The sequence below is a fragment of the Mus caroli genome, unplaced genomic scaffold, assembly GCF_978045245.1.
Source record: "Mus caroli unplaced genomic scaffold, Mus_caroli_1 scaffold_1, whole genome shotgun sequence".
Taxonomy (NCBI): domain Eukaryota; kingdom Metazoa; phylum Chordata; class Mammalia; order Rodentia; family Muridae; genus Mus; species Mus caroli.
The window spans coordinates 55,433,486-55,459,144 of record NW_028227256.1 but is presented as its reverse complement, the minus strand read 5'-3'; the positions used below and the strand labels follow the sequence as shown (position 1 = coordinate 55,459,144).

Genomic DNA, 25,659 nt, shown 5'->3' with positions numbered 1-25,659 from the left:
CTCCCACACTAGTAATCTCTTCTTTAATTATTGTTACTTGTGTGTATATGTACATACATGCGCATGTGTATATATAATCAACTGAATCTATTTGTTTGCATATACATGTGTCCAAGGCTGACCAACCACTTGGGATTGGACTAGGATTGGTGTAGCAGGCCTTCAGCATCCTGTTCTATTAACTATGTCTTGTCTATAACCAAATTCCTCCCCTCTCACTGTAAATGGTGTTGGCTGCTTGAGGGAAATTTTCTGCTTATGGGGCAGGAGAAGTTCAGCAAATTCTATTAACTATTAAACAAGGTTAATATACCCAATCAAATATGTATGTCACAGTGCTGGAAAGGTTACTCAGCAGTTAAGAGCAGAAAACCAGGATTCAATTCCCAGCACCCACATGGAAGTTCTCAACCTCTCCCTCCAGTTTCAGGGCATCAGTGCCTCTGTAAGCACCACGCGTGCATGTGGTACACAGGCACACATACTAGCAAAGTGCCCATAGAATAAAATAATACGTAATGAAAACTCCTCCTTATCCTCAGCAGCCCCTGATTCTCATTGTCTGATCTTAGTGATTATGAATGATCGCACTGTGATGTTGGGGGAGTTTATTGCAGTATAATTTTGACTGTGAAGTAGTTTACAAATATACATAGTTTTGCCCCCAAATTAAGTCTGCATTACTTCCACACAGTTTATTAATGAAAATTGCTGTTTTCTCTTCCCCCTGCCTTCCATTTCCCCTTTTCAAGACTTCCAAGCCAGGGCTGGAGAGATGGCTCAGTGGTTAAGAGCACTGACTGCTCTTCCAAAGGTCCTGAGTTCAATTCCCAGCAACCACATGGTGGTTCACAACCATCTGTAATGGGATCTGATGCCCTCTTCTGGTGTGTCTGAAAACAGCTACAATGTACTCACATAAGTAAAATAAATAAATAAATCTTAAAAAAAAAAAAAAAAGACTTCGTCAGTGGTTCTCAACTGGGTGTTCATTGTCTCCTACATATACCACTTAGCAAACTATATGGAAGATTGATTTGATTGATATAGCTGGGTGGAGAGAGGGCTGTTGTGCATCTGGTGGACAGAGGGTAGGAATGCTGTTCAGTTCCTGCAAGATATCAAATGCCTGGAACTGGAGTTGCAGGTGAATTGTCATGTGGGTGCTGGGAACTAAACCCATAAGACTAGCAAGTGGTATTATTTACTGAGCCATTTCTCCAGCCCTTTGATTAGTTGGTTTTGCAGGTTTGGTTTGGGTTGGGTTGGTTGGTTGGTTGGTGGTTGGGTTTTTGTTTTTGTTTTGTTGTGAAAGAGTCTCACTTTTATAGCTGTGACTGGCCTGCAACTTACCACATACACTGTCACTGAGCCCTGAATGCTAGGATTGAAGGTGATCTCCACTATACCCAGCCTTAATTTTATTTTCCTTTTTTTTTTGGTTTTTGAGGCAGGCTTTCTCTACATAGCCCTAGCTATCTTTGAACTCACTCTGCAGACCAGGCTGGCCTTGAACTCACAGAGATCTACTTGGCCTCTGCCTCTTGAATTCTGGGATTAAAAGCATGTGCCACCATGCCCAGCCTTAATTCATGTCTTTTTTTTTTTTAAAGATGTATTTATTTATTTATTTATTTATTTATTTGTTATGTATACAGCAGGCCAGAAGAGGACACCAGATCTGATTATAGGTGGTTGTGAGCCACACAATGTAGTTGCTGGGAATTGAACTCAGGACCTCTGGAAGAACAGCCAGTGCTCTTAACCTCTGAGCCATCTCTCCAGCCCTTTAAATAAGAAAATACAGCACTGGCTATGGCTCATAATAGTAAGAATTGAAACAGACTATTGAGGAGGATACTGTAGAAACCTGATTAAGAAATCATGAAGATTTACATTAAGGCATTGTTAATAACCATTTACTAAGTAAATAATTTACTCTTGTATGTGATAGAAATAAATAATTATGATCATTTTTTATTTTTCTAGGTTTGAAGTCCTAAGTTTTCTCATGCTGTGCTATAATTCAGCTATTGTGTATATGCCTGCATCATCTTACCAATCTCTTTGTCGGATGGGTTCCAGGTGAGAGAGTATTTATTATTCTTCATATTAATATAGTTACTTGAAAAGCATTATATATGCTAGGCTATTGTAACTTCTGGTATAGTAGTAAATAAACTTCATGGAGCTTACATTCCTATAAGAATGAAAGTTATTTTAAGGGCCTGGAGAGATGGCTCAGCAGTTAAGAGCACTGACTGCACTCGCACAGGATTCCCATCTTCTACCTGGTAACCCACAACTCTGCTTAGCTCCAGTTCCAGGTGTTCCAAATCCTCTTCAGACCTCCGAGAGTACTGCACTCACATAAATAAATAATAAAAAAGGAAAGAAAGAAAATTATTTTAGCATTCAACAAAATATTTCTTAGATCAATGAGTTAGGTCAAGTCCACTAAGTTTAGAATTATTTATCAATATATAAAATTGTTTTCTAGATGTATTTTTCTAGATGTATTTTTTTAAAAATAAATCATAGTAAGAATTTTGAATAATGAAATTGTGTATGGGAAAAAACCTTAAGAATGCAAATCTTGGGACTGGAGAGGTGGCTTAGCAGTTAAGAGCACTGACTGCCTTTCCAGAGGACTCAGGTTCAGTTCCCATCACCTACTTGGCAGCTCACAACTGTCTGTGACTACAGTTCCAGCAGACCTGACACCTTCACACAGACATGTATGCAGACAAAACACCAATGCACGTTTTAAAAAGTAATAAATTATGTTTTAGAAATAATGTGTCTCTTTCCCCTATACATTTTTATTTGTTTAAAACAAGGCCCTCACATAGTGCTAGCTGACCTTGAACTCCTGATCTTCTATTGGGATTATAGACATGCTCCTTTTTATATTTTGTAAACTATTATCTGTTCTGTGCCAATTATATGTGTGATGGCCAAGGAACATTCTCTGTGTGCTACAGATTATAGTCTATATTATTTCTTAAGAAATTAGGCTTGGCTGAAACTTACATATCTACTATAGAAAAAATATATAAGTAATATAAGTTGGGTTAGGGTCATGGACTTTCAGTTCTGAGCTTATGCATTCCAAGTGACTTTTCACTACAGAAGCTGAGTCTCCCCACCTGCTACTCCCAGCCCTCAGAGTTCAATCACATACAATCCTAGCACTCAGGAAGCAGAGGCAGGCTGATCTTCAGGGTTAAGGTGGACTACAGAGCAAGACAGACCCTGCCTCAGGAAAAGAAAAAAATTCATATGCAGTTCCTTTCTTTTGCTATGTAACAAATTCTTGGACCAGAAAGATGGCCTAATAGGTAAATGAGTTTATTTTGTGAAGTTTCAGCCTCTTAATGCTTTTTATAGGAATACTCACTGTGTGGTTTAATCATGATTTATTTAAAAGAAAAAAAAAAGAACAAATGAACGACAATTGGCAATCTTTGCTGATCTTCTAAAAATACTTTTTTTTTTTTCCTGAAGTAAAAAAAAGCCACACGAAGTGCAATAGGGTTGTGCGGCGACTCATTGATATTTCTCTGACGTGAGATAGAGTTGTGTGTGTGTGACTGGCTAGCAGCTATCAGTATTAGCAAGGTCTCTTGCCGATATCAGAGTCAGTGTGTCATTTCAGTTTAACTGGATGAACTGTCAAATAAAGAAATGCAGAATGGAAAAAAAAAAGAAATCCTTAAAATGTGAATTTGCTTTCTAAAAGTCAAATTACAAAGCTGGATGCAGTAGCTTTCATCTATAACCCAGTGCTGCCGCAGCAAAACTCAGAATGTTCTTGTTGGATGAAGTGCAGTGGCAGAAATGACTGCACAGTGGGAGAAGAGAACTGTGTCCCCAGAAGTTAACTTCTGACCTCCACGGACAAAATGTGAGATACAAGTACACACTAAACAATTTTTAAAAAGAAAAACCAGTTTCTACAAGTTTACCAGCTTAGAACATCCCACATTTATTATTTCATAGTTTTTATGAGGCAGAAATGTAGGCATGGCTTGCCTTTACTTAGGATCTTTTTTTTTTTAAAGACAAGGGTCTCACTACATGGTTTTGGCTAGCCTGGACCTCCCTCCCTATGTAGATCCAACTAGGCTAACTCACAAAGATGAGCCTATGTGCACCTCATGAGTGCTAGAATTAGCAGCAGGTGCTATCACACCTGGCAACTTAGAGGTCTTTTAAGGCTATAGAAATACATAAGGAATTGTAGTCTCCCAAGACTTAGCACATGACTTGAATTCTGTTCCTACAGTTGTAGGATTACATGTTTCTTTATCTAGTTGGCTGTCTGCTGGACTCCATCCTCATGTTGATGACACATGGGCCTCTTACACAGCTTAAGACCTCATAGCTTGCTTCTTCAAAGCTAGAGTAAATTGAGAGTATCCAGCATGATCTGTAACTTTAGTAATAGTTACACACATAATGTACAGATAGAGTGTGTGGAATCTTTTCGCCTTTGCCACATTGTGTTGAGTAGAAGCAAGTTACATGTTCCACCCTGAGTGGATAGAGAGAGACATAACATAAATACCAGAAAGGAAGGCTCCTAGGCATCAAAAATCAAAATCATTTTGAGAAACGCTCAAGTTCACATTGCTGTTCTTTTACTGAGAAGAGCACAGTCTTGGTATCTAAGTACCACAGTAATTTGGTATCTACTATTGTCCATTAGAGAATGAATGAGCAAGCTTCATCTTTAATAATCTGGTTTTGGGTTTAGTAATAGACTTCTCTATAGGTGAAGCTGGACTCACATTAGTTGTGTGGGTCAGACTGGCTTCTTTTATGTTTCTTGAGTGCTGGGATTATAGGCATGTGCCAATTTTATCAATATAATGCTATTTTCAACTTGTAGTAGTTTTATTACTTTACTATATTCTATATATGTATATAATTTTTAATTGATTGAGACTATAAGGCACTAAAATTGTTCTTCTGAACCTACTATTATAATTAACTTGATAAAGTTATGAACACAAGCACACTATAACTTTCTACCAGTGTTATAACACTATAACTATTAAGATACAACTTCTGGAAGCATCTCAGTGAAATAAGAGGCAGTTGTTCATGATGTTCATTTTGACTGATAGTGGCTTTAGTGATCTCTGTTGTTACTACCTACAGAGGTGCTAGCATCTCCTATTGGGCATCATGGCCACTCTTACACCTCTTGTATATCATTAAGATGTGACTGTAACTTTTCTTCTCCTGATGTAATTGTTGTCTCAGAGGCTGACTGTCTCAGTTGGCTAACCTGGGCCTAGTCTTGGAAGCTTCTAGCCTGGTGCAATCTAATCTAGGCCTAGAATGTTTTCAGCCTCACAGACTTGCTGCTGAATAAGCTCACCTCATCCTAGATCTTTCTGAGCTCTGAATGGCTAATTCAACTCAGCTGTTCTGTCTCAAACTCCTCTCCAAGCTGACTGATTCAGACTCCTCTCTGGGCCTCTGGCTGACCTCATTGTTCTTCTTGACCTCATACTAACTTTGGCAATCTGTTCTAATCTTCTGGCTCTTTCTCATTCTCTGTCATCACCTGTGTCTAGCTTGTTCTCTCTCTGTCTCAACCTGTCTCTATAAAAGTCCCAGTAAAAATAGCCTCCTTTTTTTCTCTCACTCCAAGGCTCCCTCAAGTACCTTCCCTTTCCTTTCTTCTCATGAGAGTTGAGCATATCCTATTTTGTCAGATATTTCTCTGATTTGTCAATTTGTCTATTTCACTGTCAAACATGGGTCCATTCTTCTACAAACTAACTTTACCTTCATTGTCTGGGGTTGATGGTGGGTACTAAGTGCATGTTTGTATTCCAGCAGAGGGGTTAAAGGTGTGTGCTAAGGAATGAGTCACACCACAACTAGAAACTTTTTTTTTTCAGTAAATAATACAACCTCTGGGTTTGCAGTGTGATCAAATATCCTGCAACAAATAAGATCCTCAAAAGAGGGCCAAGAAGTTCATTTAGCATCAGGCTAATGTGTTAAAATGGAGTATAATTTAGAAGACCATACTGGCATATACAACACAGTGCAGAAGAGATTCAAGAGCAAGCTTGGTTATAAGAACAATAATCCCAGTCTTTAATCCTAGCACTCAAGTGACAGAGTGGATCTCTCTGGGTTTGGGGCTAGCCTATGCTACATACAGTTCCAAACCAACCCAGATTACACAATGAAACTGCCTCAAAAAGAAAGAAAACCAAGTTCATGCTGCTCAGTGGCTCTCAGAGCCCTTGGTCTCCAGTGTCTAGGAGCAGTGGTGCTGCTGATGTCTAGGCAACACACTTTGCTGTTTCCACTATGGAAGGAGCAGTACCCCACTGCCTATGAGAGTCTCCGGTCCCAGTACTAGGCTGCACAAGGAAGAAAACGAATGAGTAACAATTGTGCACATTTAATTTTGCTTAAATAAAACATCAAATAAATAATAGTGGCCTCACCAACAACAGCATTTTGAAATGTTGTTTTAAGATTTATGTACTATCCAGGAATTCCCCAGTACAATTTAGGATAGAGAAAAAGCTATGCATTTATGTTTTAGAGAGAGAGGGAGAAGCAGGAAAAGGATGTCTGTGAAAGAGGCTATTGGGTATTTGAGGAAACTTACTACTTTTTATGGACTCCACTAGAATCCATAGGGACAAAAGGATGGACCATCTAGAGACTGCCATATCCAGGGATCCATCCCATAATCAGCCTCCAAACGCTGACACCATTGCATACACTAGCAAGATTGTGCTGAAAGGACCCTGATAATAGCTGTCTCTAGTGAGACTACGCCGGGGCCTAGCAAACACAGGAGTGGATGTTCACAGTCAGCTATTGGATGGATCACAGGGCCCCCAATGGAGGAGCTAGAGAAAGTACCCAAGGAGTTAAAGGAATCCATATTTTATGAATAAAGGCATGCTTAAAAAATTTAAAAACCAACATCCTCCACCTGGTCATGACTCTGGCATATAGCAGGTGTCAGTGGCTGAGGGATGAGTAATTTGTAAATGTAGTCAATCAGGAAGTCAAATGTTAATTGCTGTATTTTTTTAGGGTTTGTGTGAGTGGGTTTCCACGACAACATGAGAAACAGTGGAAGGAGCTCTGTGGTCGAATTGTATTAGATCCTGAATTTATGGTGCAACTTCTCACAGGAGTTTACTATGCCATGTAAGTAGGAAGGAGATGAATTCTTCTGCACATGGGAACATTTAATATCCTTGTATCTTCTTTATACAATCTTTTGTTTCATGTAGGCCTGTTACCCTGTTTTCTAATGTGGTCTCTTTTCAGCACTTTATAAATAGCCAATTAATAACATGACTAGCCACAAAATTAGAACCATCTTAGAAATTTTAGATTCTCTATATGGAAAACTGTTGTTTCGTTATAGTTCATTATCATGATTGTCATGAATACTTTAACTAGATCATTCTGAATAGCAGCATGGTAAAAGCCCATCTGTATAAAGAGGCTTCTGTTAGCTACTGTAAACATAGTTAGGGTGATTCAGAAATGAGGACTTGGCAGTGACAGCTTTGTTTATAACTAAAGCAATAGAACTTGGGGTAGGTTTTTTTGGTTTTTGTTTTTGTTTAAAGTTCTAAAGATCAGAGATATCTACTGGAAGTACTAAGTAATCCATCCCATAGGTATAATGGACAGTGGGACCTTGGCCAGGAAGTACTTGATGACATCATTTATAGAGCTCAGCTAGAACTCTTTTCTCAGCCACTCTTGGTAAGTTTGTTTGTTTGTTTGTTTGTTTGTTTTAACATATGTCCACTTTTTTTCCATGGAGAATGGAAGTCTTATTGATTTAGGTCCTATTCTGGAGGCATGCTGACTCTTCTTAAAGCATATATGTGGTCAAAATGTTACTATGGGGCAAATGGAAAGTGGGTATTGAGGTAAATTGAAAAATGAAATGTTTCTCCAGACAATGATGGTAGACATATCTACCACATATCTCAGACATATCTCTGAGTTCAAAGCCAGCTTGGTCTACAGAGTGAGTTCCATGACAGCCAAAGTTACAGAGAGACACTTGTCTTGAAGAACTGGGGGGGTCAGGGAGGCATGGTTTGAAATCCGTAAGAAAAGAGAAAACCAAGTACTAACTAGCACATGGAAGCACATGGAAGCAGGCAGATTGCCACAAGGTGGAAATGGTCCTCAGCTACTCAGTAAGTTCCTGGCTATTCTTAACTAGATAGTAAAGCCCTGTTAAAGAGAGGACAACCACAGAGGTTTGTTATTGTTGTAATTGATTTATTTTTACTTACTCACTTTACATCCTGCTCACTGCCCCTTTCCTTGTCACCCCTTCCCACAATCCTTCCCCATCCTCCTCCCCTTCTCTGAGTGGGTCAGACCCCACTGAGTGTCCCCCCACCCCGGCACTTCAAGTCTCTGTGAGGGTGGGCTCTTCCTCTCCCACTGGCCAGACAAGGCAACCCAGCTAGTAGAACATATCCCACATACAGGCAATGGCTTTTTGGGATAGCCCCCACTCCAGTTGTTTGGGACCCACATGAAGACCAAGCTGCACGTGTGCTACATATACGCAGGAAGGCCTAGGTCCAACCCATGTATGTTTTTTGGTTGGTGGTTCAGTCTCTGAGAGCCCCAAGGGTCCAGGCTAATTGACTTTGCTGGTCATCTTGTGGAATTCCTATCCCCTTTGGGGACTGCATTCCTTCCTCCTGTTCTTCCATAAGAGTCCCCAGCTCCATCCACTGTGTGGCTGTGAATGTCTGCATCTGTCTGAGTCAGCTGCTTGGGTGGAGCCTCTCAGAGGACAGATATGGTAGGATTCTGTCTGCAAGTGTAACAGAATATCATTAATAGTGTCATGGATTGGTGTTTGGCCATGGGGTGGGTCTCTGGTTGGACCAGTTATTGGTTGGCTATTCCCTCAGTCTCTGCTTCACCCCCATCCACCCACCCACCCATGCCATGCCTGAGTTTCTTATAGACAGGATGAATTTTGGGTTGAAATTTTGTGGGTGGGTTGGAGTCTCTATCAGTCCTCTGGATTCCTACCTGGTTACAGGCTTATTCAGGTTCCATATCCCCAGTGCTTCGAGTCACAGCTAAGGTCACGCCCATTGATTCTTGGGTGCCTCCCTTATCCCAGGTCTCTGTCTCGTCCCGGAGATGCCCTCCACCTCCCCACCCCTGTCACTTGCAGATTTTCATTCATTCTTATGGCCATCTGGCCATCTCTTCTGTCCCTCCCCATACCTGATCAGTTTTATTCAGATGTATAGAAAAAAGAAAGGATATCAAGCTCAAGTAAAATCTTCATTTTATTATTATAATCAAAACTAGCACAGTTTAGAAATGAAGTAATCACTATAAGAGCTTATTTTTTTCTCCACATAAACATAAATTCTAAATCATTTCCTTTAATAAAGTAAAATTAGAGCCAGGCGATGGTGGCTCCTGCCTTTAATCCCAACACTTAAGACAGAGGCCCACCTGGTCTACAGAGTAAGTTCCAGGACAGCCAGGACTACACAAAGAAACCCTGTCTCAAAAAACAAACAAAAAAGAAAATTAATATGCAGTACACAAAAGGAAAAATATTCTCTGTAGACATAAGAAAAGTGCACTTATAATCTTACTTAACTTTAAAGATTTCATACTTCCCAACATGTAGGAGACTTGTGAGATGGCTTGAGATAAAGGCACTTGCTGCCAAGTCTGATAGCCTGAGTTCAATCCCAGAACCCTCATGGTAGAAGGAGAGAACTTGACTCCTATGTTAAGTTGCCCTATGATATCCACACTCATGCTATGTTAGTCACATGCACACACTAAGTATTTTTTTTAATCAAATACAAATGCAAATGCTGAGCCAGCAGTATGACTCAGTGGGGTCATATTTGCTATGCAAATCTGTCAACTTGAATTCTATCCCCAGAACCTACATAAAGGTGTAGGAGAGAACCAACTCTATAAAATTGTTCTCTGACCTCCATATAAGCATAATGACAGCCCTCCACATACATATTATGCATGTGTACAGATATATAATAACAAAGTATGAAAGACAAGTTAGGGGAAGATGAAGCTTTGTTATGCTTTGATGATAATATGACTCTAACCATTCCTTTGCAGAAGTAATTTTGTAATGAGTGCTTATTCTCTTAGATTCTTTATTCCACATGTAGCTTTGTGTCTATGGAAACTAAGACCTTAAAAGTGTACTATAAAGAGCTGAAGAGGTGGCTCAGTGACAAAGGACATTGGATTTGATTCCCAGCATAGTGGCTCCCAACCATCTGTAAATCCAGCTCCAGGAGATATGATACAGTCTTCTGGCCTTTGTGAGCACCAGGCATGCACATGATGCATGCATGCATGCATGTGTGTGTGTGTGTGTGTAGACAAAACACCCACACAAATAAAATTAAATTAAAAGTACTAGAAGTTTAACTGTACTGTTACTTTTATTTTTCTGTTTTTGAATTTTTGAGACAGGCTGTGTAGCTCTAACAATTCTGGAACTCACTCTGTAAAACCAAGCTGACCTTGAACTCAGAGGAACCCCTGTGACTCCCAAGTGATGGAATTAAAGGCCTGCGCTGCTGCTGCCGCCGCGCACACCTGGCCTACAGTGTTGTTCTAATTGCAAAGAAATAAAAGTTGTCTAAGTGTTCTCATAACAGAGAACAATTGAAATTTGGTATTTTCTTAATGAAATTGTATATTTGAGAACTTACAATAAAGAAAAAATAATAGCTTAGGAAAATATGTGTATTTTAAATCTACATATGAAAGAGATAGCAAAATATTAGTAATTTTAGGTGGTTTAACTGTATGTGGGCCCTTTCTCTTCTGCCTTCTTTCTTTTCCTTTCTTATGCTTCCTAGTCTTGGTTTGAATTTGTAATTCTGTCTTGGTCTTGGAGGTGCTGTGATTATGAGTGCCACCATACCTGACTGACTTTTGTTTCCTACCAGTTATTAAGCTTTCTGTAGTGATTCTGTGATATTTAAAATGTTTATGCATTTTCTACCTGGGATAGTTTTTTAAAGGTATTTTATTTATTTGTACCATTTTTAACTTTAAGATCAAGATAAATTTACTGATATATAGCATTTTTCTCATATCTAGATCTATATTCCAAACAAAATGTAGAAACCAGCGTCCTCTATATTACTGGCCGGGCTTAGTGTAAACACTTAACCTTGCTTACATTCCTCAAACCTTGAGACAGCTTCCTCCTGTAGGCCTGTGTGGGTAGATCAGACATTCTCATCCAGGTTGCTGTATCCTACATGTGCTTGTCATGTGCAAAGGGAAAGAAAGAAAGACAGACATTCATTTCCTCTAGCTCAAAGTGGCTTTGCTGGATTGCTACTTACTGGTCGAGAGACAAACCAGTCAGATAGCAATTGTTTACCAATCAGGTTTCCCAGTCTTCTCCTTGAGGCACAGGACACATACTGCCAGCATGTATTTAGGGAAAAAATCTCTCATGAATAATACACAAGAGTACAGAAAAGTATTACCGTCTTATCACAGATTAAGTTTTCTGCTATTTATCATATGAGAAAGCAGGAACTTATTCTAACTTGTTTTATATCTTGGTTACAAATATTAAACATTTTTCTTTGGAATGCTCTTTCCTTTTGAAACTCAACAACTTCAGGAATCCAGTAGGGTATAGAACTCATATTTTAGTAATAGTTTTTTATTTGAAAAGCCTACTGAAAAATTCATAATAATAAAAATAAACATTTGACACAGTTGTCCTTTTATATTATACAACTTCATATGTTATATGAAGTACACATATGTGTAACATATGAAGTTGTATAATAATGGAAACATATATTATAGTACAGGTTAAAAGTCTGTGTTGGTTGTAAATTTATAGACTTATATTATCATTTTAGGTGGCAAATGCCATGAAAAACTCATTACCATTTGATGCACCCGATTCTTCACAAGAAGGCCAGAAAGTACTTAAAGTGGAAGTCACTCCAACAGTGCCGAGAATTTCTCGGACTGCAATTACAACAGCTTCAATTCGTCGTCATAGATGGAGAAGAGAAGGTAAGTATAAATTTTCTATAGTTTACTTTTGGATTCAAGTAAACTTACCACTGTTTATATAGAATGTACAACTGCTTGATAGCAATTAATGCTCATGAATTAATGTAAAATATTTTCATTTAAAAATGGTACTAGAAATGTGGTAATGCTTAGTTATTTTAATGTAAATATATATCTGTTTATAAAGTAGGAAGATGTTAGACTGTTCAATTAATGATAAAATGTAAAATAAGACTTAGCCAAAATTTGTCTTTTTTTATAACTAGTAATAAAAACAGGGAGAAAGTTGCTTTAAGCCTATTAGCTGGAAAAAAGGTACATGTATGAGCACTGTGGGAGAAAACTATATGCCTGGTCCAACTAATAGTATAATTCAAACTATCCATCAAAGAATTGGTTCTCATTTTTTGGATTTCCTTTTTTTATTCTAAGAGCTAAACCCAGCAATATTTTATCGACATATGGTACTAAGCAGTCAAGCTGTCTTGCCTAAGAGAAATTGTCATTTTAATGATCCTGATTTTTCTGTCCCATTCATTTGCAAACCTCACATTGTTCATCTGCTGCCTTATGTGTGTGCAGGCTGTGCACACACATGTAACTATATAGACAGTGTTTGTGTTAATATCATATCCATATATACATTCTCTTATCTGCCTGGGTCAGAATGCTCAGAAAAGAACAGAGCAGCACAAAAAGTACTAAAATTTTATATGTTGAATCCCAGATGGCTTTGACTTCTCAAACGAGGCTGACTCGAGTATTCCTGGCTCCCCGATCCAACACGGCTCCACTGACCTAGGGATCAAACGTGTGCAAGAGGGGGAGGTGCTGGTGCGCAGGACCCCTGAGCATGGCTCGCCGGAGCCCACCTCAGCAGCAGCCACAACAGAGGGTAGGACAGAGATGAGGAGGCAGAAGTCAGTGAGGCAGTTGCTGGAGAAGGATCCTGGCTCTCTGTCCCCAAGCAGAGCACCTTTCCATTCTAGTGTGTGTCTCCACTACCCCTGGGTGTGCTAGCTCCTCTTTGCAAAGCAGCCCTCCTCCCCATATGCCTAGCACCAGGTTAGGTACAATCTTCAGTTGCCATTTGTGCTGGCCCGGAGTCTGCATCCCTGTGTCATCAAACAGCAGCTTGGCATGGCTACTAACAAGGCAGGGGCCTGGATGGAAAGGTCTGCAAATGCTTCAAAACTTTCATTACTGAGCATGTTTACTCTTAACATTAGAAAAATGCACCCAGTGGTCATGAGCCTTCTTAGTCGGTATTAAGGTTTATTCTTTAAAAGTCTGTGAAGAGAATTTTAAAATATAAGCACATTTAAGAAATTGAAGTGGAGCTGGCACTTATCTGTTTTCCTAGGGTGTCCAGTTAATAAGTATTTCCAGTCTCGAACAGAGAATGCAGGTATTGATTGGCTTCTCATTAGCTGGATTAAGTTGTGTTAATTAAGTTAAATTACTGACATCTTTTCTCTGTAAATGTGTTATCCTGAGCGTACTACACTTTACTTTTACACACACACACACACACACACACAGTGGTTAAAGCTCCCAGATGGAAATGAAATGTGTTACAAATCAATGATCCTTGTTTCTACAATGTAATTATTCGCACATAAGAACTCTGTGCTCCATCACTACCTGTAAAAAAGAACGCATCTCTCTGACGGGAAGGTATTTGCCTGCTGCTTTCTATGAAATGGCATATGAGCGAGCTTTGTAGAAAAGAGAAGTGTAGCCAAATGGTTTCATTGTTTAGTTTATATTGCCCTGGAGTACCACTATAAAACTTTATCCTAATAAACCTGTAAGTAGCTTTAAAAGAGATCAATGATTTCTGTTTATTTTAAAGATCAAACATACATATAAAATATTTACCTTCTATTTTAAGGAAGTATCTTTCTCTTCGGTGTATTAGAAATTTGAGCATGCTCAGTAAGAATCTAAATGTACCCTCAGTTCCTCACCTATTTGACCAAATTGACTTTACTTTAACAGTATTGCATGTGCATGGCCTAATGACCCCAAAATTGGTACTGTTTTAGAGATCCTTCTTGATGTGGCTGTGGGAGATGTGCCCTTCCCTTTTGTCTTTTTGTATCTCTTTATCTTACCCCTAGCAATTAGATGCATCTTGTTTAAATGCAAGAAAAGGGAGGAAGGGAGGAAATTGAGAAAAGGAATAGATTTGGAACCCAAGTGGATCCAAACTGAACTAGAGTCATTTCTCGTTCTTGATAACTAAGTAACCCATTTGATGATTGTAACTAATGAGTGTTAGTGTGTCGCAAGTATCTGCACTAAAAGTAATGCCATACATTAGCAGTTGATGCAGCTCTTACAGAACGACACTGGCCGAAGCACTGCTCTTAGTTCATCAGTCCTATACTTGAAAACAAAACTCAAGTAGTAATTCCTCTTGATTATCTGTGTTACTTCTATTGAGTTTCCTGTTAGTATTCAACTGTTAGTTTGGGGTAGATTTTATGGAAAATCAATACATTTCTTTAGTGTGTTTGAAGCTAGGTGTGATAGTACAAGCCTTTAATTTTATCACTCAGGAGACAGAGACAGTCTTTGAGCTTAGGGCCAGCCTGGTCTACATAGTAAGTTCCAGACTAGTCAGAGTTACATAGTGAGACCCGGTCTCAAAAAAATAAAATAAAAAAATATAAAAAATTGGTTTATCTTTTATCCTAAATTAATCGTGGTTTAAAATAATTATTAGTAGATGCAAAATTTATAGGAAAATCAACTATTAATAAAAAAGTCAATGAAATAAATCCCTTTCAGTCCTGTCTTTGAGTCATGGATGTTGTCACCTACAGAAAAACTATAAAAGGAAATATGTTTTGAGACTCAATTGCATTTTCACTTCCTGGGTTTTTTGTTGTTATTTTGTTTTGGTTTTAGAGGTAATGGTGGTTTTTTGGGTTTTTTTTGGTTTTTGTTGTGTTTTGTTTTGTTTTTGTTTTGTTTTGTTTTGAGTCAGGGTTTCTCTGTGTAGCCCTGGCTGTCCTAGAACTTACTCTGCAAACCAGGCTGGCCTTAAACTCAGAGAGATCTTCCTGCTTCTACCTTTTTGCTAGGATTAAGAGTGTGCATCACCACACCTGGCTTTCTTTGAGGGTTTTTAAGACAGAGAAAAAGAAATTGATTAAAATGTACAAGAATTTTGGTAATTCTCAAGAATGCTGGAACTTTTATATTACATATATAACTTACTTTAAAATAAAACAAGTTTGTAATAATGTTTTTAAATAGTTTAATAATAAAAATGTATTTATTAGGGCAGATAAAATTGTTCAGTTATTAAAGGTGCTTGCCCTGCAAGCCTGGTGATCTGAACCCAAGTAAAGGTGGATAAAGAAAACCAATTCCACAAAATTGTCCTCTACCCTCTACACACATACACAGCAGACACACACAGTAACACTAATAAAAATCTAAGTGAGCTTGCTTGTTATATTTTTAAATTAAAGGAAGACTCTAAGCTTTAAGATAGTGCCCGTGATTTCTGTGTAATCATTGTTCATTACATTGAAACAACATTTCAGTATATACAGTAGCAGTAGATTTCACTTGCATGGTGGCTTTTTATGTTATCACCGTCTATGGCCATACTGCTTGGCATCAGCTGTGCATGAAGCAGCACTCAAAGCTAGCACTAAGTCTCTCGGTCTCCTGTCCTAACTACTTAGATGAACCCATTTCATACAAATAGTTCTGAATATTTAGAATCTTTATACTAATTATAGGTCAATTATTAAGAGGTAAATGAATATGATCTAAAATGTTTATATTCAAGGTACACATACTCAGTTCTTTTGACAGGATTGAGAGAAGTAGTGTCAGTTGCTATTATTTTTAGTAAATATATTTCCACATGGCTTTGCATGATGATTAAATATTAAATTGCTGTAGATATTTATATGTATATGTAACAAGTTGCCTTTTGCTTTAAGAATAGCCTAATTTGATTCTTTTTTAGAAGTAAAATAACTAATCCATGTAAAGAAATATTGCTAAGAAATATTTTTACTTTTCAGGTGCTATGTTAAGTAAAAGATTGTGTTTGAATATGTACATTTTTATTAGGTAACCTGTATCTCAAATTAGTATTTACATTGTTCTCTAACATTTTACCTTAACTATCACGTTAATATCTGTTTTATAGATTCTTACTTTCTTTCATTCTGGGAAAATTATTTTCAGTTTTTGAAAGAAGAAAGCATTAATGTTGAGACTGTTTGATCACACTTTTCAGTAAGAGAATTGGGCTGTCTGGAAACTGCAAGCTCATTTGTATCATGTGATTCTCATCCCACAAAACCTCAAGATGAGAAGGTCCTTTGACTAAGTGCAGTTACTGTGTGAGATGCACTACAGCGTGCAGTGCTTTTGTCTCCTACTAAGGACAGAACTGTTAGAGATACGGAGTATAGACACCTACCTTTGCTGCCTCACAATCAGTACAAATGTCACGGAAATCTATGAGAGGGGTGTATCCATAAGACAGAATGTGATTGTGAAGTTATTAGGCAGTTAGTTGGCAAATTTGGTAGATGTTAAAAAGAAATATAGTACAAAGCTATATAAATGCAGTTAGCTGTCAAATAAATAATGCATAATTTAAAAAGGGTCTGGCCTGTATGCCTAAATGACTTGGTATAATTCTGGGTAACTGAGATTAGAAGAGAACCCCTTTATACAATATATTTTGTATAATAGGTTAAAGAAAAAACAAGGAAGGGGTTTTGTTTAAAATACATAGATATGGTGACTTTCAATGGATATAGTGTGGTTTTAAAGTGTTATATTTTAGTTTTCTGTGCCTTAGATGTTGATAGTGTACTAGTTAATATTTATGGACAGTTTTTACAAAACCAGGGCAAATAAAGCCAGGTGAAAGCAAGGAATAGTGTGTTACAATTCTGTGTAGAGGTTTATTCCCCTAAATTAAAGTACTGAGATCATAACAAACATTTAACATGAGATTAGGTCAGTGTATTCACAGCTGCTTTTTTATTTAATGTAGCTATAATCTGTCTGATTTATTTTTTAGGTGCTGAGGGTCTAAATGGCGGAGAGGAGTCCTTAAACATGAATGATGCAGATGAAGGATTTTCATCAGGGGCTTCTCTTAGCAGCCAACCACATGGGACCAAACCGCCCTCCTCTTCTCAGCGGGGAAGCTTACGGAAAGTAGCAACTGGGCGTTCTGCCAAAGACAAAGAAACAGCATCAGCCATCAAATCCAATGAGAGCCCTCGAGATTCAGTAGTTGGAAAGCAGTTTGTACAACAACAAGCAGATCTCAGCATAGATTCAGTTGAGCTGACACCGATGAAGAAACACTTGAGCCTGCCTGCAGGCCAGGTGGTGCCAAAAACCAATAGTCTAAGTCTAATCCGGACAGCCAGTGCTTCCTCAAGTAAATCTTTTGACTATGTAAATGGCGGTCAAGCAAGTACCAGCATTGGGGTTGGCACTGAGGGAGTTACTAATCTAGCAGCTACAAATGCTAATCGATATTCAACTATCAGTCTACAAGAAGACCGGCTAGGTCACGCTGGTGAAGGTAAAGAGCTCCTCAGCCCAGGAGCCCCCTTAACCAAGCAGTCTCGATCCCCAAGTTTCAATATGCAGCTAATATCCCAGGTGTAGTTCTGATGCCCCTTGTTCTGCTAACCTTCTACACTGAACATTTCATTGTGCAAGACACATCATCCCGCATTGTGAAAAGATGTCACTATCATCAGATTTGACTTAGCTTAGGTATCTCATACTGTATTTTGTATGGAAACAGCAATAAGGTTTTCCTTTCCTTTCTTTTAACCTCTCTACCTATTCCCTTAAATGTGTTTGTGAAGCAGTGTAAAACGTTTGCCTTTTCCATGCCTTCCTTTCTCCTTGGGTGATGTGCAATCCATCGTAGGCTGATCGGTCCCATTTCAACACTGTGAGACTGAGGAGGTGTCGAGGAAATGGTGTATAAGATCCCTATGAAATGATTCTTTGGCTTTTGTTTAAAAACAAAACGGGTTTGTTCACATAATCTATGGAACTATGAAGATAACTGGATCATATTTTTTCTCTCTTAACCAGGAGTGCCTCAGAGATTCTGCTATGACTTTGGGCTTCTCTGAGTCTGTGCAATTTTATATTCTTGGGAAGCATGGGGGAAGGTGGTAGACTACTGCAATTTTTTTATTAAAATGAGGCTAACTGCCCCCCTTACTTTATCCCAAGGACACAAATGTTTAATTATTGAGGCATTTAAATCAATTTGTGACCACCTCCATTGGAGGGTAGTGCTCTAAGTTGATTGTGTGATTGATAATGCACTTTCTCAATGGCTCTCTAGTCATTAACAACAGGTCTTCCCTCTTCCCACAAGGACTTAAGGACATTTCTGCCCTTAAAGTTTGAACTAACAAATCAGAGACTCAATGGGGCATGTTCTATTTCCCAGGAATGATTGAGATTATGGTGCTGGGGCTTTGTTGGGGGAAGGGTGTTGTTGTTTAGTTTGTGTGCGATTGTATATGAGGTGAAGTTATAATTGTTTTCTTTCTTCCTTTCCTTTGTGAGTTGGTGATGACTGAAGTAGACACTGTACGTCTTCAGGTAAAGAGAGGGATTTCTCAGTCCACTCTCTGAGATATCAGACTAGAGAAACCCTTTCAGCTGCTTCCTAGATGTACCTAGATTCAGTCAGATATGGGATACAGAAACCTAAAGTCCTGAGATCTATACTCCAAGGAAATACATCAGGGACAGATGATTGGTTGAAAACACTGATGCTTCTATGTGACACATTTGTATAGAACATTTCTACCAGAGGGTACTGACTTGATTTCTCCACAAGGACCACACTGCCTTTGTGTTTATTGCAGTTTGTGTATCTTCTGATTATCTGCAAAGTTTCTCATTTTTATAAAACTTTGAAATCATGCCAGTAAACTTGATGTTGAATGTAAATGAGTAGCATTTGGTAACTGCTAAGAGGCTACAAAAATGCATTATTAGTTTAAAGGATTTTTGTTGTGATTTGGTTGGCTAAGACTTTCTTATAATCTCTTCTGGGTCTCAGGCTTTGTTTGAAAAAGAAGGGAATATATTAGGATTTTAAAAATCAGTATTGTGTGACTTCAATTGCTATGAATTACCCATCTCAAGAACATCAGTTACACACACCCTTGTACATGTAGACATTTTATGTTATTGTGAATGAAAATTACACTGCCTTTATAGGAAGCAAGTGTCCTCTTAATTGACAAAGTTGTTTTATCTCTATTTACCATAAAATTTGATAAATTAAATAACCAGGAAAACGCCTCTCATTTTTTTCATACATAAAGCACCATTTTTGGAGGAGTTGTCTATCTGTCCATCTGTCTGTCTGTTTAGGGGGCATTGTGTTAGAATAATCCTTAATTAGATTTGATAGTTTATAACATTTTTTCAGCTCCCAACAAATAGGGAACTAGAACCTCAGCTATTATCCACATCATTGCCAAACTTTGGAGTAAAACTAAAAGCTGAAATGTGATCTATTGATTGTTTATAATATGCGTATGATATGTGTATCCATTTATCACAGACACATTTTAGCCCTATTTCTACTAATTTAACTAAGAGATATCAAGTAAACATAAAAGAAAATAGAATTGTAAAACAGTAAAAAATAGTAAAATAAAATGTTTTTGTAACCTACTGAACAGAAAGGCTCTGTGGTGCATAAAGGAAGGTATCAGTCTTAGACAGCAAAGCATGCCCACTTCATGCTGGAGCTCAACAGGCTCAAATGTAACAGATTGGCATTTAAACCAAGCATTTTAAATAAAGCACAAAAGAATACCAAATAATTTGAAAGTATAGCATAAACTGTTGTAAATATAAGAAAACATCTTTTGATTAGAAACATCATAACTGAAGAGTTGGTTTTAAGAATCAGGAATGGTGGCACATACTTTGAATCCCAGCACTCCAGAGGCAGAAGCAGGTGAATCTCTGAGTTCAAGGCTGGCCTGGTCTACAGATGGAGTTCTAGGACAACCAGGGTTACACAGAGAAGGCCTGTCTCAGAAAAGAAAAAAAAAAAAAAAAAAAAAAAAAGGTTTTTTTTCATCATCTTTTTATTGGCATGTGTAGACTTTGTATATACATCCCAAGTAATATTTCACAACCCTGAAACATTTGCTTCCTATTCTTTGGGTAATAATTTGGTCTCAATGAAGAAGTTCTTCATTTACACTTTATAGCAAGGGTCTTAGGATACATTTTCTGTGTAAGATAACAGTTAAAATGAAATGAATTAAAATTAGACAAACTACCAAGTTTTCTAATGATCATTTCAACCACTTTATGTTACCAGCATTGACTTTAAAATGGTTTTTGTTCAGTTATACAGCAGCTGTTAAAAATGTCATAGAAAGTTAGAAATGTCCATAATTTAACCATTGATAACTTCCCTTTAATATTTCTCAGCTTTCATGAAGCTTCATCGCCTAATAGAAAAAAAAAAAACATTTAGGGGAAAATATTTGTTTTATGTTGATGCCATCTGTACTAGGCTAGATTAAGGACTACAGTATCTGAAGGTTTTAGGCGTTCTTCTATATGACTTTCAGTTACTTTTACTGGTAAGAAAACTAAAATATAAAGTAAAAAGTTAACTTACAAGCCAGGGAGGGAAGATTTGTCATTTAAAATCTTGGTCCTTTGCCAATACCCCTTTTTTCGCAGCCCACTGTTGTGTGCCTGTTTGTTGCAGATCAGGTTTCTGTGCTAGAAGAGACCCTAGAGACAATTTGGCTCTTCTCTCTGCCATACACACACATTTCATCCTCAGGACACTGAGGCTCAAAAGAGGTTGTGAAATAAGGCCCATGACTAAGAAGCAGGGCCATAATCAAACCTTGTCTCTAGTCACGTGCATATTGATGCCTCATTGCCTCTGGTTATCCATACTTTGGTAAATGTGATATGAAACACTTCCATTTCTGCTATTTCTTTATTTTTCTGGTCTAGTAGCTGGTGAACACATTAAGAAAAGTATTAATTCCAGAAGGAAAAAAAAGTAAAATAATTAATACAGATGGGGATGTGTTCAAAATGTAGGTGTCTGTATAGCACATTATTCTTTTCTAATTTATGCCTTGTGAATTTTCTACCACATAACAGTTATATGCTGCCATGTTATTTGTATTTTGGGGGATTTGTTTAAATGCAAAATAAACCCAATGAAATTTCCTTGATCAGTGTTTCTAACTATTTGAAAGTGATCTTTAATCAGCCAGTTTTCAGTCATCAAAGGTACACTTTAGAAGATTGCAGAGTAAAGATAAACTCAATTCCATTCATTTTCCATCTAGAGAGAAACTGTTCCTTACTCGGCTTAGAGTAGCTAAGAGCAATATTCCTCTATGTTACTGAAAAAGAATATTAGTGAGTGTGAAACTTTGAATCCACGCACAGTGGTCTCTGTGTCATTTATCACATATAGACCGTATAAAAACAACTCAAGTGTGGTAGTCTTAGCTACATAAGCTCAGTATCTCCAGCTGGTAGTCTCAATTCCATTTAGTAGCTTTTACATTTGGTAAAGAGCTTCTTCCCGTTGCATTTGTCTGCACTGCTTTTGTGAATACCTTAATGCAGTGGTGCGTTTTTCCTACCTCACTTAGGAGGCTTCTTTGGGTCCATTGTTTAGTACTTAAGTTGTTGACAATCAGTGTCTCATTTAATTCACTATATGTTTATTTATAAATAAAAATACTAGTTTCTGTCTTTATGGGTAGGGTAACATACTGTATAAACACTGGCAAGTGGGACCACTCCATTTCTGAACTTGAATTACATTATAAAGTAAGGGTTTTTTTTTTTTAATTTAATGAAAAAATTTAGCATTCCAATTACATAGTTTTTCAATTTAAAAAGATTAATATGTCATGCTAGTGGTCAGAAATTCTACAACATTAGAACTTAGAGCAACTTTTCTGCACTGTGGTTCTATCAAGCATTGGAACAGGAGGCTTTTCTCTCTCAAGCAGAATGACCACTGTTGTTGCTTCACCACGAAGTTGGTGAGATACTTACTGTAATACTTTTAATTTTCTTAAAGTGGTTTCCAAAAATAAGTGATTGAAGACTAGCTGCTGGCAGCTTAACCTCTTAAAAATAGAATATTTACCTGATTATATAAACATGGAATATAGTGTAAAAATAAAATAATGAGTCATCAGGTTAGTCCAATTTTCCATGCAAAGGAGATGAGCCAAATCCTAGTGTTGTTTATATTGTGTGAATCTAATGGATGCATCACACTGGTATGAAACTACTACATAGGAGGCACAACCCAGCCTCTTGTCCTTGGCGATGCATTTCGTTTAATCCTGACAACATAATGACAACATTTCTCTTTTTTTCCTCCAGTATTTTTGTAATGTTAGCCATTTGTCCTATGAAAAATATAATCAAGACCAAATAATTCAGGATACAGTTTCACAGAAATGTAGGGGTCGTGTGAAATAACTGGCGGAATAGCACAGGAGAGTTTCTGTGTTTTGCTTCTGAATTTTGAGAAGATGGGTTCTTAATGTTTACAAATTAAGGCATATTCGTATGTCTGATAGTAATTATATTACTACATTTAATATGGTTTTACCAAAAACAAAAAAAAGTAGAATTAGGTGTATTTTAAGGTATAAGTCAATTTTTTTTTAAACTTGCATATCTGGAAGTAGAAGGTCTTTTTATTGACAAAGAAAAATGAACTTAATCAGATAATCTGCCCCCATCTACAAGTTTGCTATGCAGCTTGCTGTATTTCGGTGTAAACAGCTCAGTGTCACTCATATCAGAAGACATCTTACATCTTCATCGATTTACAAAATTTACCAAAGAAAATGTTTCTGCTGACAAATCATTTTTAAGGCATCTAATAAGGAATGTACCCCCCTTTAATGTAGTGACTTCTTTCTAACCCTGAAAGAAACAAATATTAATACATTATGTGAACTAGAAAACACATACAGTAAGTAGATAATATCCTATTTTTCCCTACATCAATAAGATGTCAGTACTCCACTGAAAGTACCAATTAAAGAATAAGTCTTAATTTTATTCCTTATGACATATTTTTATTAAATTAAGGATTTTGCATATCAGTATTGGAATAAATGGGGGAAACTCCTGAAGTTGGTATAGTGTATATTATGGGTTGTTTAGGTAAAATTATAGGAAAAATTATTGAAAGGTACCCTTCAATGGACAGTGTCATCTATTTCTAGTATAATACTAGCTATACTGATATGTTTAGGTTAGTTTACATTTATGTCTGTGTTCACTCTTGACTGCTTTTTGTCTTTGCATTAAAACATGGTTGGGTTAAAAGAAGATAAAATAACCGCTTCTAAAATATGTAGGCCAAAAAGATCTACAGGGTTTAAGTTGTTTAATGATTTCTTAAATAACGAATTATAGTTGTTTTTTAACTGCTATTTTAAACAAGTTCTTTAATTTTTTAATACCACATTATAGTTAATAAATATTTAAGTGGTGTGGTAGTACATGCCTTTAATCCCAGCACTCGGAGGCAGAGGGAGGCAGATCTCTGAGTTCAAGGCCAGGCTGGTCTATAGAGTAAGTTCCAGGACTGCCAAGGCCTGTCTCAAAACAACAAACAAAAATGTACTGTTCTTGGGAAGAGAAGATTGGCCTTCAAATAGTGACTGATAACGGTTTGTATTTCTTTTAATTTTATTATCTGAATACAGTGCAAAGATAATATTCTATGTGATGTTAAAAATATTAGTATGAGGTTTATCATGTGTTTTACACAGAATCTTTTTGGTATTAAAAACTGGGCTGGCTAACATTCAGTTTAAAACTGGTTAAATGAAACTGTTTTAGCAGTGTACAGATTTTACTGCCTTGGCTTTATGTAATGTGGTTTCTGTAACAGGCAAATGGAATATCCCATTTTCATTATTTGTTTCTGTAAAAGGATAGATATATTTGATCAGCCTATTGTTGTTATTGTTAACCTGTATCAATTTATAGCTTGGTATAAACTTCCCAAGTATTGAGAGGATTCTGCTGGTGAACATTATGGGTAGGCATGTAAGAAGTATGATCTTTATTAAGAGATGTCCTTTCAACTTAGGACTAGTGAAAAATCTTTTTTTGTTTGTTTGTTTCAGAGCTGAAGAAAAAAAAACCAAAATGCACATTTAAGATCATATGTACTGGTGCATGTGAGCCATTATCTTGTCTTATTGAACGGATCAATGCTGTTGATTGTTGAAATGTGAAATGTGTCACTGTTGAACTTGTAAATATCTGCCAGAGATGAAAAATATTTTAATTTATTGTAAATAAAGATGTATAAAATTGAGTATCCGTCTGCAATGCAGAAATATAACATCTCAGATGTTAAATATCGTGTCTCCTGAGGGATGTGTCATTTCCCCCTTGATGTATCTAGCTACATTAAGAATGTAAATTTTCTTTTGTACAGTATAAAAATACAGCTTTATTTGGCTTTTAACTGGATTTCCTTGAGTTGATTATATCTTACCTTAGTTTTATACTTTACCATAGTCCTTTCATTGTATTTTCAAATGTGATTTTACTTATGTGTCTGTTTTTATTTCATTTTGAAGCAGAATCTCACTGAGTAGCCCTGGCTGGCCTAGAACTTGCCATGTAGACAAGGCTAGCATATAACTCCTAGAGATCCAGCTGTGTGTCTGCCTCCCACCATCACACCTTCCTAGGTATATCTGCACATTTACATTACATTAAACTTATATGACACCAGGAAATAACACAAAAACCAAAAACTCTGCTGTGATGGCACACAGCTGTAATCCCAGCACTCGGAGGCTAAGGCAGGAGGATTGCTGTAGTCATCCTGGGCTAACAGAATGAGAAAATGTGTTTCAAAAGAGGACTAGGGCCCTTAAGAAGTATTATCTGGTAAAGATGTTTGTGTCTAAGCCTGATGACCTGAGACTAACCCCTGGGACCTGCATGATGTAAGGAGAACAACTCCACAAAGTTTCCTGTGACCTCCACACATACAAATGAATAAGTAAATTTTACAATTATAAAATCGTAAGTGAAATTGATTCATATAATATAAAGAGCAGCTCTACATTTTGATATGCTAATTGTAGAGATACACATTTAACACTAAAGCAGCCAAATTCTTGTTTATAGAGGAGCCAGCTTTATTAATGAGAAGGCTCAGAATTTTCTTTTGCCCCTCTCCCGTACTCCAGCACTGCTAATTTCTTTTTAATGCATCTGTGAGTGGCAGGGTTCACGTGTGTGCAGAGGCCAGAAGAAAACCTGGGATTCCATCCTCGAGAATGACAGCCTCTTTGAGACAAGTGTCAATGGCCTGATGCTCAGCAGTTAAAACTAGGCTGGCTGACCAGAAGTCCCAGGAATCCTCCAGTCTCTGCCTCCACAATACCAGAACAACGCGTATACAGGAAGATCATGAGTTGAGTTTAAGGCCAGCCTGGGCTACTAAGAATAAAG

At 37.3% G+C, this 25,659-nt stretch overlaps 1 protein-coding gene across 4 annotated transcripts in view; it reads left to right on the top strand.

Annotated features, from left to right (window-relative positions):
* The window catches only part of Hycc2 (hyccin PI4KA lipid kinase complex subunit 2), a 65,608-nt gene extending 40,950 nt beyond the window's left edge, over window positions 1-24,658 (top strand). For 3 of the 4 annotated variants that reach the window (XM_021166094.3, XM_029474949.2, XM_029474951.2), the window contains 6 exons: window positions 1,990-2,085; window positions 7,084-7,200; window positions 7,683-7,770; window positions 11,940-12,099; window positions 12,827-12,994; window positions 17,168-24,658. In XM_021166094.3, the coding sequence (XP_021021753.1) occupies window positions 1,990-2,085; window positions 7,084-7,200; window positions 7,683-7,770; window positions 11,940-12,099; window positions 12,827-12,994; window positions 17,168-17,769 (1,231 nt within the window). In that variant the 3' untranslated portion in view covers window positions 17,770-24,658. The remainder of the gene's footprint in view (window positions 1-1,989; window positions 2,086-7,083; window positions 7,201-7,682; window positions 7,771-11,939; window positions 12,100-12,826; window positions 12,995-17,167) is intronic. The other variant, XM_029474959.2, reaches the window with a different exon arrangement.
* The last annotated feature ends 1,001 nt before the right edge of the window (window positions 24,659-25,659 follow it).